The 12711-nt window shown below is 47.5% G+C and overlaps 1 protein-coding gene across 1 annotated transcript in view; it reads left to right on the top strand.

Moving 5' to 3' along the window:
• The window catches only part of GRIN2B (glutamate ionotropic receptor NMDA type subunit 2B), a 287265-nt gene extending 275870 nt beyond the window's left edge, over window positions 1–11395 (top strand). The window contains exons 9-12 of the mRNA XM_047067235.1: window positions 1760–1920; window positions 3779–3966; window positions 6931–7169; window positions 9526–11395. Coding sequence (XP_046923191.1) covers window positions 1760–1920; window positions 3779–3966; window positions 6931–7169; window positions 9526–11385 — 2448 coding nt within the window. The 3' untranslated portion in view covers window positions 11386–11395. The remainder of the gene's footprint in view (window positions 1–1759; window positions 1921–3778; window positions 3967–6930; window positions 7170–9525) is intronic.
• The last annotated feature ends 1316 nt before the right edge of the window (window positions 11396–12711 follow it).

Here is a 12711-nt window from a genome sequence, read left to right as displayed (position 1 = left end):
AAAATCACAACCCTTTCAAAACCAATGAAACAAAAACTCTTAATGGAGAAAAGCACTGTGACAAGTCAGACGGGAAGCCTCTTGAGTCAAGAAGAAGTGGTCTTTTGATGCATACAGATTGCCTAACCCCACTGCATGACTCTGCTCTTAACTATGGCCAACTCTGCACACTGAAGACAGTATTTGTGGTTCCTGGTGCTGTGACATTTTGCGGTTTATGAAATCCCTATATTCAGAGAAGCTCTTGAGCTTTTCAGGTCAAGGGAAAGAGAAAGGAGAATGTCTTTAAGCCCACACAAGTCCAGAGGTTCAGAGTACTCCTGAGTATTCCAAATATATCTCTGAAGTAAATATATCCCCATAGTATTGAAACCAAGAGGACTTGAAATATCTATATCGTCTTTCCTGTGCCAAGCTACGGGAGCTACTCTGGCCACGTTCTAGCTGATCACTGCTGTACTATTAGAATGGGGAGGTTGGAGAGTGTGAAGTTTACTGGGGAATGCAGAATATAGACATGAGTTTAAAATAATATAATCTTTATTGAGCACTTACTGCGTGCAAGGGTGCTGTGCCAGTCACGTCTTATACATTATATCATCTAATCCACACGAGAGCCTTGAAAACGAGACATCATTGTCTCCTTCTTACAAATGAGGAAATGATGCATAGAGTTCATGTCACTTGCCCAAGATCACACAGTCGTAAGTGGCAGAACTAATCTTCAATCCGTATCTGTCTCAATTAAGACTTTAAACTTCTAATGACTATATCAAAGAGTAGCTCTCAGAACTTAACCAGTTCATTCAGAGAGTAATTGCATTTGTAGCATGATAGAAACCCAGAACATCAAATACTTTGGAGTAGACGTGATGGAGGAAAGAATTCACAGAAGGTGTCCTGAAGAAATTGCTTTGAGTTACATTTTGAGATGAAGGACATGAAATGGCCTCAAGAGAAAAGTGAGTTCATGCTGAGGGGACAGACTATATGAGGCCATGAAGATACAAATGAATAATTTGTTCAGGAAGCAACATACAGTCTTATTAATTGCAGGGCAATACCAGAAATAAGCTGATGCCACACATCTAAGCTAAGAAATTTCACTTTGTTATGATAGGCACTGGAGATCTACTCTTAGTTCTTAAGCAAGGGAAGGAACATAATGAAAACTGTATTTGATTTTACAATTTGTTCAACAACTAATGTAGAATAAATATAGGCTTTTAATGCATCAAGGAAGGTCAAGAAAATTTCTTAGCAAAATATATTTGATATCCGACAAATTGTTTTCAGGAGTACAATGTAGTTCATCCCACTAAAGTTCTATAGCCTTAAATGGTGCAATGACAATGTATTCAGACCCCTAAATTAAGAGACCTGTAACCATATTTTACATAATTTTCAGGTGTAAAGGTGACTAAGCCCGTGCAGTTAAGCTAACAGCACATCCCCATCATCACTGATATTGTACAGTATGCACAAATGGAACATGCAAAGGTTATAGATTAAATTCAGGATTGGGCAAATAGAAAGCTCTCAACAATATGTATTAAATTGCATTGAATTGAACTCCTCTTTCAGTTAGGAACTGCTGTTCCTAAGTGAGGGCTATTGTATTTGGTGAACTGTAGTTGGGTCCCTTCCATTATAAATCCACTAAATGCTAACTTAATATCTCTTCACGTTTTCTGAAGCATTTTCTTTCTTTCTCTGTCTGTCTCTCTCTCTTTCTCTCTCTTTCTTTCTCTCTCTCCAGTTCCAGAGACCCAATGACTTCTCACCCCCTTTTCGCTTTGGGACTGTGCCCAACGGCAGCACAGAGAGGAATATTCGCAATAACTATGCAGAAATGCATGCCTACATGGGAAAGTTCAACCAGAGGGGTGTAGATGATGCATTGCTCTCCCTGAAAACAGGGTAAGAACTGCTTCCAAGCTCAGAGTCTTTGATATGTTTCTCACATTTATTAAATGTACACTGAATCAGCTATATCATGCTTGGGTGCCAAACTTAAAGCAAACAAGACTGCATTTGCTTTCTGTGGATTTCCAAGTTGAATTTGACAATATAATTCAGGCCAGTGCACAAAGACTCCTATGCTATTACGTACTTCTATGTATACTTTTTTTTTTTTTTTTTTTTACAAATTATGTTCTACTTGCATTAATGTAACCGTGAACCAGGAATAAATAAAATAGCTGTAAAAGTAAAAGAGAAGCGTCAAGGCTAAGGTTCATGTATTACATGTGACATGAAGACCTGTTGACTAAAAGGTGAACATGATGATTCTGGTGTCTTTTGGACAAGGGAGGAATAAAGGAAGAAAAGGGTGAAGGTTTTTAGACCACAAACAGTGAGAATGTGTTAACTGATCTCCAGTTCCCGCTTTTATTAGTGTTCTTTGATCCAGCTTTATACACTAGAAAGTTATTTGTTTGTTAAGAGGAGCTCATGAACTGGAAACACCTTGGCTTGCATAATCCCAGCCACATTGGTCCCTTTATTCGTTTGGCCTCTGAAAGCCACGGCTGTGGGATAAGATAGATAGACAATTGAGCATTATAGATGTTGGGGCTTTGGGGTCAAGGGGTCTCGTAGCTGATTTCCTGTGTTGTATGATAACTAGCAGCACCTGGACCTCCCGGTGGCTCCAGTTTTGGAAGAGCTACTCAGATGCATGTTTCCTTAAATACTGTTAGACTCTGTCTTATCACCATGACATCACAGCAGATTACAGGAGATGAGATTTGAGCTTGGGTGTAGGACCACTTCGGTAGGTAGCCTGGCCCCTGGTACAACCACAGCTGTCCGTCATATCAGAGTTTTGGTTTTTTGGTGTGTCACTTTTCTATAGGGTCCTCGTGGGCCTTTTAAAAATTTTTGTTATCTTATCATACCGGAAAGGGCTTATTTTTTCTTAAGGAGGGATAAAGCTAACTCACCTTGTACAATTGAAGGAGATGATGCATGCTTTTCTTTCTTGCAGACCTCTCTAGTACCTACCTATATGGCTGTATTTGAATTTCTTTCTCTACCTTCGATGTGTCTAAAGATTGGTTTGAAATATCGGTCCATGCCTTCCTGCCTTTACCCGTGGTCTTACTCCCTTCCCTACATATTCCTCCCTTGGGAAGCACAATATATAATATGAGATTCTTCTATGTTGGGAACTTGAGAGACCTGAATTCTTCTATACGTTGGGTTTTCCCGTCGTTGCGCACATTCGCTCTTAACGTAAGCCTGTGTCGCTACAACCCCGACTACTCCTCTCTCTCCTTGTGCTGCAAAACAGAATATTGAAACCTTTCTGACCACAAAAATAGCCCTGCACATCTATCGAAACACATACACCTACACTTATCCCCACTCTGGACTGTAATGAACTGAGAAATGAAAAATGTTATATAAATCTAACCCGTGCTATTTGTTGTTATCATTGTGATGGTTACTTTTCATTATTTCTGTTATTATTTTTATTGATTCCTTTTTACTCCTTCTCCTTTCAGACACAGCTTATGAGTTGGCTTCAGGCCCGACTTACATTCTCATCATTCCCAGTGGGAGGGAAAGAACTCCTCCTTTCAACCTGAAATCACATAAAGAACAGCCTGCGATTTAGGCTTTAGATTCTGGCCGAGTTCCAACTCGAGCCTTACTTTGAACCAGTCCTCCCCATAGTTGGCTGGAACCCTATTGCTTCATATTAATGGCCCCATAGGTGGTTTTGGGCTAAAATTCCTCCATTGGATTGTTTGTTTGCTTCTTCTTTGCACAGGAAACTGGATGCCTTCATCTATGACGCAGCAGTGCTGAACTACATGGCAGGCAGAGATGAAGGCTGCAAGCTGGTGACCATTGGCAGTGGGAAGGTCTTTGCTTCCACGGGTTATGGCATTGCCATCCAAAAAGATTCTGGGTGGAAGCGCCAGGTGGACCTTGCTATCCTGCAGCTATTTGGAGATGGTGAGTCAAAGAAAGGGGAAATGCTTATTTGGGCTCTTCTCACGGCTAGTCCAAAACACCAACCTTTCTTTCTTCTCTATTCCTGTAACCCTTGCACTTCCAGACAGTTATCTCACGGTATACTGTGAAGTTTTGGGGGGGTAGGTATTAGTTTCCTACAGCTGCCATAACAAAGTACCCTCGCTGAGTGACTTAAAGAATAGAAATTTGTCTCACAGTTCTGGAGGCCAGAAATCCAAGATAAAGTGTCAGCATTGATTCCTTTGGAAGGCCTCAAGGGAGAATCTCTTCCATGCCCCTCCCCTGGCTCATGGTGGTTTTCTGGCAGCCTTTAGCGTTCCTTCACTTGTAGACACATCGCCCCATCTCTGCCCTCATGATCACACGCCATTTTCCCTATGTAGATGCCTGATTTCCCCCCATTTTTAAAGATGCCAAGTGTAATGGATAGGGGCCTACCCTACTCCAGCATGATATCCTCTTGTCTAATTACATCTGCAACTACCTCATTTCCAAATAAAGTCACCTTTCAAGGTACTGGGGATTAGGACATGAACATAGGAATTTGGCGGTGGTCACGGTGTGGGTGCACAGTTCAACCCATAACTGGGTGAAATTTGGGAGGATTAATGTAGTTGATCAAGGAGGTACATTTCAGGATTGCAGAGTATGATTAGACCTTCAGGGGTCAAGTAAGAGGGGCTAGTATTAGATGTTCCAGACAGTCTTTTCACATGTGGCCGGAGCAGTAGAGAGAGCTTCGGAAAGGCTTCTGCTTTTTGTGTGTCCAGAGAAAGGCCAGTACACTTGTGGCCATCTATTCATTCTTCCCTCTCTCCCATCCTGCTCTTTAAGCTGGAAGAGATAGGAAGCAGGGACAGGGTCCTCTGAGGCAGAAACTCGTAAGGCACTCCCCAGTGTCATTCTGACAGGAGACTGAGGCAGCCATCTTGCTTTGAGAAGATCTCCAATTTCATTACACTCCAGCCTTCGGCATTCCTCTTCACTTTGTTTTTTAAAGTGCCTACTCTTCCTGTTAGTCTCCCAGAAGCTAATCCAGTTATGGGAGGGCAGCCTGACTCTGCTTGGCCCCACAGGCCATCAGCCAGGAGGTTGTCTAAATTATGTCTGCAGAACCTTTGCTGTTAGGGATGAGATTCGAGGCAGAGGAACACAGCTGGATTTTCAGACTCCAGGTGAAGTCCGTTGTTCCACTAGTTAGGAAAATCATAGTTTGATCAAAGAAATGAGTAAAATGTGATTTGATTTGGGGCGCCTGGGTGGCGCAGTCGCTTAAGTGTCCGACTTCGGCTTAGGCCATGATCTCACAGTTCCTGAGTTTGAGCCCCAGCATCGGGCTCTGTGTGGACAGCTCAGAGCCTAGAGCCTGCTTCTGATTCTGTCTTTCTCTCTCTCTCTCTGTCCCTCCCCTGTTTGCTCTCTGTCTCTCTCTCTCTCTCAAAAATAAATAAACATTCAAAAAATGTTTTAAAGTGATTTGATTAACACTGGAAAGACTCAAGGCTTATAGCTGAAGCATATAAGCCATGTTGGTATAAGGGCTTCTATAATTTTCATGTAGCTGTCACTTAAAGGCAATAACAGAGCCTCTGTCTATGAGGAAGGGCAGCGTAGAGATTGTTTGCAGAAGTTACCAAAGCTCCAGTCAGTTTACTCAAAGTTCAAATTTTTAACCAAACTGAAATTATTAGAACAGGTAGCTTTCTTCATGAGATTTTCAGAATTTTGTTTGCCTAGAATTAGATGCATTCAAGGGCACGTGAATTTTTTCATTTTCCTTTTGTCTAAGGTTTGTACCTTCCTAATTGCTAGTATCCAGGGGAGTGGATAAAGGTTATTTGTCTCTGGCATGAATTAAATCAAGCAGAGCTTCTCTAAGCGGTGTTACAAGGAGGCAGTTCTAAATTTGGTGGTTTCATTTGATTCAAGTTCACTCCCCTTTACTCTTAATATTTCCCTCTGCAACAAGAGATCAGATAGTGCGAGGGTCAGTGGGGGATCAGTCAATCTCTGCTTCTCTCTCTCCATCCCTCCTTCCCCAGCCCAATCTGATTTGCACACTTAAAAAAACATTTTTTTTTGAGAGTGGGGCAGGGGCAGAGAGAAAAGGGGACTGAGGATCCGAAGCAGGCTCTGCGCTGACAGCAGTGAGCCCGATGCGGAGCTCGAACTCAGGAATCTTGAGATCGTGACCTGAGCCGAAGTCGGACACTCAGTTGACTGAGCCACCCAGGTGCCCCTGATTTGCACATATTTTAAGAGCCAATTTTCTGAATCTCTTGTTTGATTATGTGATTTATTACTGTCTGCAAATGAAGGTACAAAGCACCTAGTCTGATACTCAGGCCCTGAGCACCTTGCATGAACCTTTTTTGTTCAGCTTCCTGTGCCCCCCTTTTCTCTGTTTGAGCTGTTCTGCGTGTCTTTCCCAAACAAGGCTTGTGTACTCCCACCTCTCTCCCCTTGATCATGCTATTTCTGCTGCCTCGAGTGCCTTTTCAGGCAATATAAATTAAAACGCACCCATTTTCTATGCCCACCTCCAAGTCCTACCTTCCTCAGGAGAACTGACCGGTCACGCCATGCACAAAATTACTCCCCTGAATTTGAACTCTCGCGTTACCTGCACATTGCCGGTCGTATTGATTATCTGTATACAGTTTGGACTGACAGATCGTAGAGAGCGGAGGCAATGCCCCATACCTTTGTGTCACTGCAGTACGCACATTAAGTTGTCGCCGAATACTTATTGAATACGTTGATGGATTGATACACGGCGGTATTCATCAAATTACCGTGATTTTCTCTATTGATTTTTCTTTCTTTCCGTCTCCTTGTCTCTTTCTCTCTCGTGTCCTTCTCTCTCTTCCCCGATACCCTCCTTGTCCCCTCTGCCTGCTCTCGGCCCCCTGTTCCCCGCTCCCCTTGCCGGCCCGTCTCCAGGGGAGATGGAGGAGCTGGAGGCTCTCTGGCTCACTGGCATCTGCCACAATGAAAAGAACGAAGTCATGAGCAGCCAGCTGGACATCGACAACATGGCGGGAGTCTTCTACATGCTGGGGGCAGCCATGGCCCTCAGCCTCATCACCTTCATCTGCGAACACCTTTTCTATTGGCAGTTCCGGCATTGCTTTATGGGCGTCTGTTCCGGCAAGCCTGGCATGGTCTTCTCCATCAGCAGAGTGAGTGGCTCGACTGAGGTGTCGGGAGCTTGCGGGGGACAGCTTAGTCTAGGGCCGTGCAAAGCACTGAGACCCAGGAGGGCACTAATTCCAGCCCCGTGCAGCTGCAGCAAGAAACCGCATCGTGCACCTTTCCCCCGCGGGTCGGGTGACGGGATTTCAGGTGGCTCTAAACAACAGGGGGTGCTGGTTTTGCTTCAAGAAGCAGCAGCTTCGTGTGTGGGGTCTGGGCATTTGGTTCTCACGAAGAACTGGCAGATCTGTGAAAACGAAAATTTTGGCCTCCTACCAAATGCTTTCCGTCACCGTTAGTTAATTGTGTATAGGCTGTATTAATCATTTAATCTTTCTTTAAAAAAAAAAATCACATGTCTGTTCAAATAGTGAAATATAATGTGGCTCTCTTGTTCTGACATACAGAGATAAATTATTGGTAGTTCCACGGTTCCACTCTGTTTTAACCACGTGTGAGTTATGCAGAGTTAAAGAGCTTAACGGAACCTTCAGAAATAAGTACTGACCCATAAGAAATGTACATTCCAGAAACTTTCTTCACTGAAACAAGAGTACAACTCTTAAGTCATTCTTTATTTAGGTCTCTTCTCCGTTTCTGGTCCAAAGTGAGGATTCAGAACTCAGTTTTAAATACGAACAGAGGATCACAGCGAAGGGGGGTGGGGGGAAGGCAGGCTTCTTTTAATTCTTGTCGGTAAAGTTTTGGGACTCATTCGTGAGAAGTGACCTCAGATGTCCTTTATACAATAGAGGGCTGGATTTCAGATATAACTAACTTGGGCTCTAATGGAGTTATGTAAGAAAATGGATTTCTCATTAAGTCGTCCTATCTTCTCATCATTTTCCTGTAGTGTTTTAGTGCTACAGAACAATTTCCTCTCTGGCTGTGAGCTGATTCAGGCCATTCAGGAACCTGCACGCAGGAGAGGGGGGATGCGTGGTCCCTGAATCACGTTATTGCACCGTACAGCCCTTTCTGAGGTCCAACATAGGGTGATGGCAGAAGGAACGGGGGAGCTGGTGGCCTGTAACAGGAATCCCACTCACGACCCGGAAGCATAATCAAGGCCCCCGCAGAAGAAACTGCTTAGCGCTTTCTCTTGGCCCTAACCAAGGAGGGTTAGAAAGAAGGAAAGTAAGGACAGTAACCTTACTTCGAAGATCTTAGGTCTTGATATGGCCCTCTGGGATGGTGAGGCTCACTTCCTCTAACCCCTTCTTCTCCCCCACTTAGCTGTGACTCTCTATTCTAATCTTCTTTGCTCTCATCCCCATCTGTTGGGGCAACTGCCCTTCCCAAATTAATCCCCTTTGTTTTCAAGACCCAATTCAGACCACCTCCTCTTCACATACTTCCCTCGCCAGGGAAAAAGGTTTCAAACGTGTCCACCTTCCAAGGCAGGGAGCGAGACATTAGCAGGTTTCCCTGACTTGGGACTTGAACCCAACCCATTACCTGGGCTGGGTGGTGTTCTTCAAGGCCTGGAACGAGGAGCTGTACACAGGGAGTTCTCAATCAATACTAATTTGTTACAGTATTAATTATGTATGATAAGATTAAGTGAGTGACAAAGTGTAAGAAGGAAACTAGGAGCTAAAGAGAGAATAAGTGAGAGGATTCAACAAGGGAATTATTTGTCCCTACTTAGTACTTGCTGTCTGTCCCAATTCTGCCCTCCCACGGTGTAGGACACAGCAGGAGAAAAATCCTTCTTTGACCCCAGGGCTCCCTAACTCTCTCTGTGAATTTGGTTCATGCTTGGCTCAAGAAGAGAACTGCTCAGCTGTTATTTGGTGACCAAAATCCTAAAAGCCACTGGAAAAAAAGTGGCTGTTATGAGCTCTGAGCTCCCCTGTGCTATACCACCAGTCAAGGGTGGCCAGCCTGGGCAGAACAGCCCCAGCACCTGGGGAGTATTGCTATCGATTTCCAGGAAGCTGACAATCATTTTTGCGATCAGCTGATATCATGACCTCATTTTTAAGATGGGGAAACGTAGGCACGGGAAGGAAAGTCAATGCAAGGCGATGGTGGAGTCGAGGCATAGAATGTCATGTCTTAACGATTCCAATCTATTTACTCAAGTCACTTGGAGTGACCGTGTCCCCTCTCAGAGAGCCAGACCACTGAGCTTGGCTCATCTTGTGCAAATGCAAGGTGATAAATCAGGCAAGCTTCTGGCCACAGCATTCTATGAGTTTTAAGACCGTGCCACGTTTCATGCCTGACTTTTCTCAATGCAGCGAGGCAGTTAGTAGCGGTGGAGGGGAGAGCGTCCTCCACGTGGGCATTTCTAGCCTCGCCGGAGACCTGACGCGTGTCATCCTCTCCTTGCTGCAGGGTATCTACAGCTGCATCCATGGGGTGGCTATCGAGGAGCGCCAGTCCGTGATGAACTCCCCCACCGCAACCATGAACAACACGCACTCCAACATCCTGCGCCTGCTCCGCACGGCCAAGAACATGGCCAACCTGTCTGGTGTGAACGGCTCCCCCCAGAGCGCCCTGGACTTCATCCGGCGTGAGTCATCGGTCTACGACATCTCCGAGCACCGCCGCAGCTTCACACACTCTGACTGCAAATCCTACAACAACCCGCCGTGCGAGGAGAACCTCTTCAGCGACTACATCAGCGAGGTGGAGAGAACTTTTGGCAACCTGCAGCTGAAGGACAGCAACGTGTACCAGGATCACTATCACCACCACCACCGCCCCCACAGCATTGGCAGTGCCAGCTCCATCGATGGGCTCTACGACTGTGACAACCCGCCTTTCACCACGCAGCCGAGGTCCATCAGCAAGAAGCCCCTGGACATTGGCCTCCCCTCCTCCAAGCACAGCCAGCTGAGCGACCTGTACGGCAAATTCTCCTTCAAGAGCGACCGCTACAGTGGCCACGATGACTTGATCCGCTCCGACGTGTCTGACATCTCCACCCACACGGTCACCTACGGAAACATCGAGGGCAATGCCGCCAAGCGGCGCAAGCAGCAATACAAGGACAGCCTGAAGAAGCGGCCGGCCTCGGCCAAGTCCCGCCGGGAATTTGACGAGATCGAGCTGGCCTACCGCCGCCGGCCACCCCGCTCCCCGGACCACAAGCGCTACTTCAGGGACAAGGAAGGGCTACGGGACTTCTACCTGGACCAGTTCCGCACCAAGGAGAACTCCCCGCACTGGGAGCACGTGGACCTGACGGATATCTACAAGGAGCAGGGCGATGACTTTAAGCGCGACTCGGTCAGCGGAGGAGGGCCCTGTACCAACAGGTCTCACCTCAAACACGGGGCGGGCGACAAACACGGCGTGGTCAGCGGGGTCCCGGCCCCCTGGGAGAAGAACCTGGCCAACGTGGACTGGGAGGACCGCTCGGGCGGCGGCAACTTCTGCCGCAGCTGCCCGTCGAAGCTGCACAACTACTCCGCGTCGGTGGCCGGGCAGAACTCGGGCAGGCAGGCGTGCATCCGCTGCGAGGCTTGCAAGAAGGCAGGCAACCTGTATGACATCAGCGAGGACAACTCCCTGCAGGAGCTGGACCAGCCGGCTGCCCCTGTGGCGGTGACGTCCAATGCCTCCACCACCAAGTACCCCCAGAGCCCGACCAACTCCAAGGCCCAGAAGAAGACCCGGAACAAGCTGCGTCGGCAGCACTCCTACGACACCTTCGTGGACCTGCAGAAGGAAGAAGCCGCCTTGGCCCCGCGCAGCGTGAGCCTGAAAGACAAGGGCCGCTTCCTGGACGGGAGTCCCTACGCCCACATGTTTGAGATGCCAGCTGGCGAGAGCACCTTTGCCAACAACAAGTCCTCAGTGCCCACTGCTGGACACCACCACCACAACAACCCCGGCGGCGGCTACATGCTCAGCAAGTCGCTCTACCCTGACCGGGTCACGCAAAACCCTTTCATCCCCACTTTTGGGGACGACCAGTGCTTGCTCCATGGCAGCAAATCCTACTTCTTCAGGCAGCCCACGGTGGCGGGGGCGCCGAAAGCCAGGCCAGACTTCCGGGCCCTTGTCACCAACAAGCCGGTGGTCTCGGCCCTTCACGGGGCTGTGCCAGGCCGTTTCCAGAAAGACATCTGTATAGGGAACCAGTCCAACCCCTGTGTGCCTAACAACAAAAACCCCAGGGCTTTCAATGGCTCCAGCAATGGGCATGTTTATGAGAAACTTTCTAGTATTGAGTCTGATGTCTGAGTGAGGGAAGAGAGAGGTTTTAAGGTGGGTACGGGAGGGTGGGGCCGTGGGCGTGTGGTGCGCATGTCACGGAGGGTGACGGGGGTGAACTTGGTTCCCATTTGCTCCTTTCTTGTTGTTTTCATTTATTGACGGAATCCTGGAGTTCTGATTCCTTCTAAGAGGGCAACCCTGGTGACCAGCCCCAGCCCTCCCCCGCCTTTCCAGTGCTCTCCTCCCTCTCCATCTGTTAGTCGTTCCCGTTCCCGGGAGGGAATCCGATGGGCTCGCTCAGCACGGGAGGGCAGAGTGGAGAAAGGAGGTGGCTGCGTGCAGGCTTCCTCGGAGCACGGAAGGACTGTTTGCCACCCAACTTGGAGTGCAGGAGGGAGAGAGATACAAGGAGGCCACGTGAGCGCAGGATAGCTCTTCCCAAACTGATCTAGATGTTTAGGTGAGAAGGCAAAAGCACCCAAATGAGACCATTTGCCATACTGCCCGTGAATGCAAAGAGGCTTTTGCTAAATTCTTGTCACTTAGGTGGCATCCGTGTAGGGACCACGTGCCAAGCAGAGGGCAGGAGGCCATGTGTGTTTATATATAAGCCAAAAGAATGTTTCAATTGCACGAGACTCCGTGGTGGTGAACTGGATCCAAGGGTCTTTTGGTAGGTGACGGAAAGCACGTCATAGCCATGTTCCGTGGTGCACTAGAGGCAAGAGAAGATGGACGACATGTGCATGTATGGCCATGTACACTTGTACGTGCACGTAGTCTACACGGGCATGCGGTCAGGGGCCTAGAAATGTAGAGAGGGCAACCTGGACTCCTAAAGCTGTTTCTTCCAACATCTCGAAGCAGTGTGCCTCTTTTGGCTTATATACAAACAGAGATGGTCCGATGCTACCTGAAGGTTGGCTGTCTCTCCCCTCCACCCTTCCTGAGTAAGGAGAATGGAAGTTCTTGACACGGACGATGATGCGGTCTAGACAAAAGGGTGACGAACGATCCTACGAGAGCAAGGTGCAAAAGTCACTCCTCTGCGGTTCAACCAGTTTTGAACGAGAACTTTCCAGGAAGGCTGAAGGGAACGGGAAGCAGCCACGGCTCTTTTGCCCACACTCGAGAGCAAAAGATTCTATAAAAGCTTTCTTGAGCTTTTTAGACGCTGGCCAAGGTTTGGGGAGGAGCTACGTAAAGCTTTGAAGTATAGGGGAGTTGTTTATGGTCGGGTAAGTGAGAGAGGGGGATGTTTTCAATGCTTTGATCCCTTCTTACTTCACCTGGAGCTAGGAGAGCTTGCTCCACCAGAACTGATCACAACTGATCTGGAACAGACAGTCAAAT

Source organism: Lynx rufus, unplaced genomic scaffold (assembly GCF_022079265.1).
Source record: "Lynx rufus isolate CCGP_SWC_20201006 ecotype Redwood Valley unplaced genomic scaffold, mLynRuf1.p SCAF_7, whole genome shotgun sequence".
NCBI classification, from domain to species: Eukaryota; Metazoa; Chordata; class Mammalia; order Carnivora; family Felidae; genus Lynx; species Lynx rufus.
This window is presented reverse-complemented; position numbering and strand designations above follow the sequence as displayed.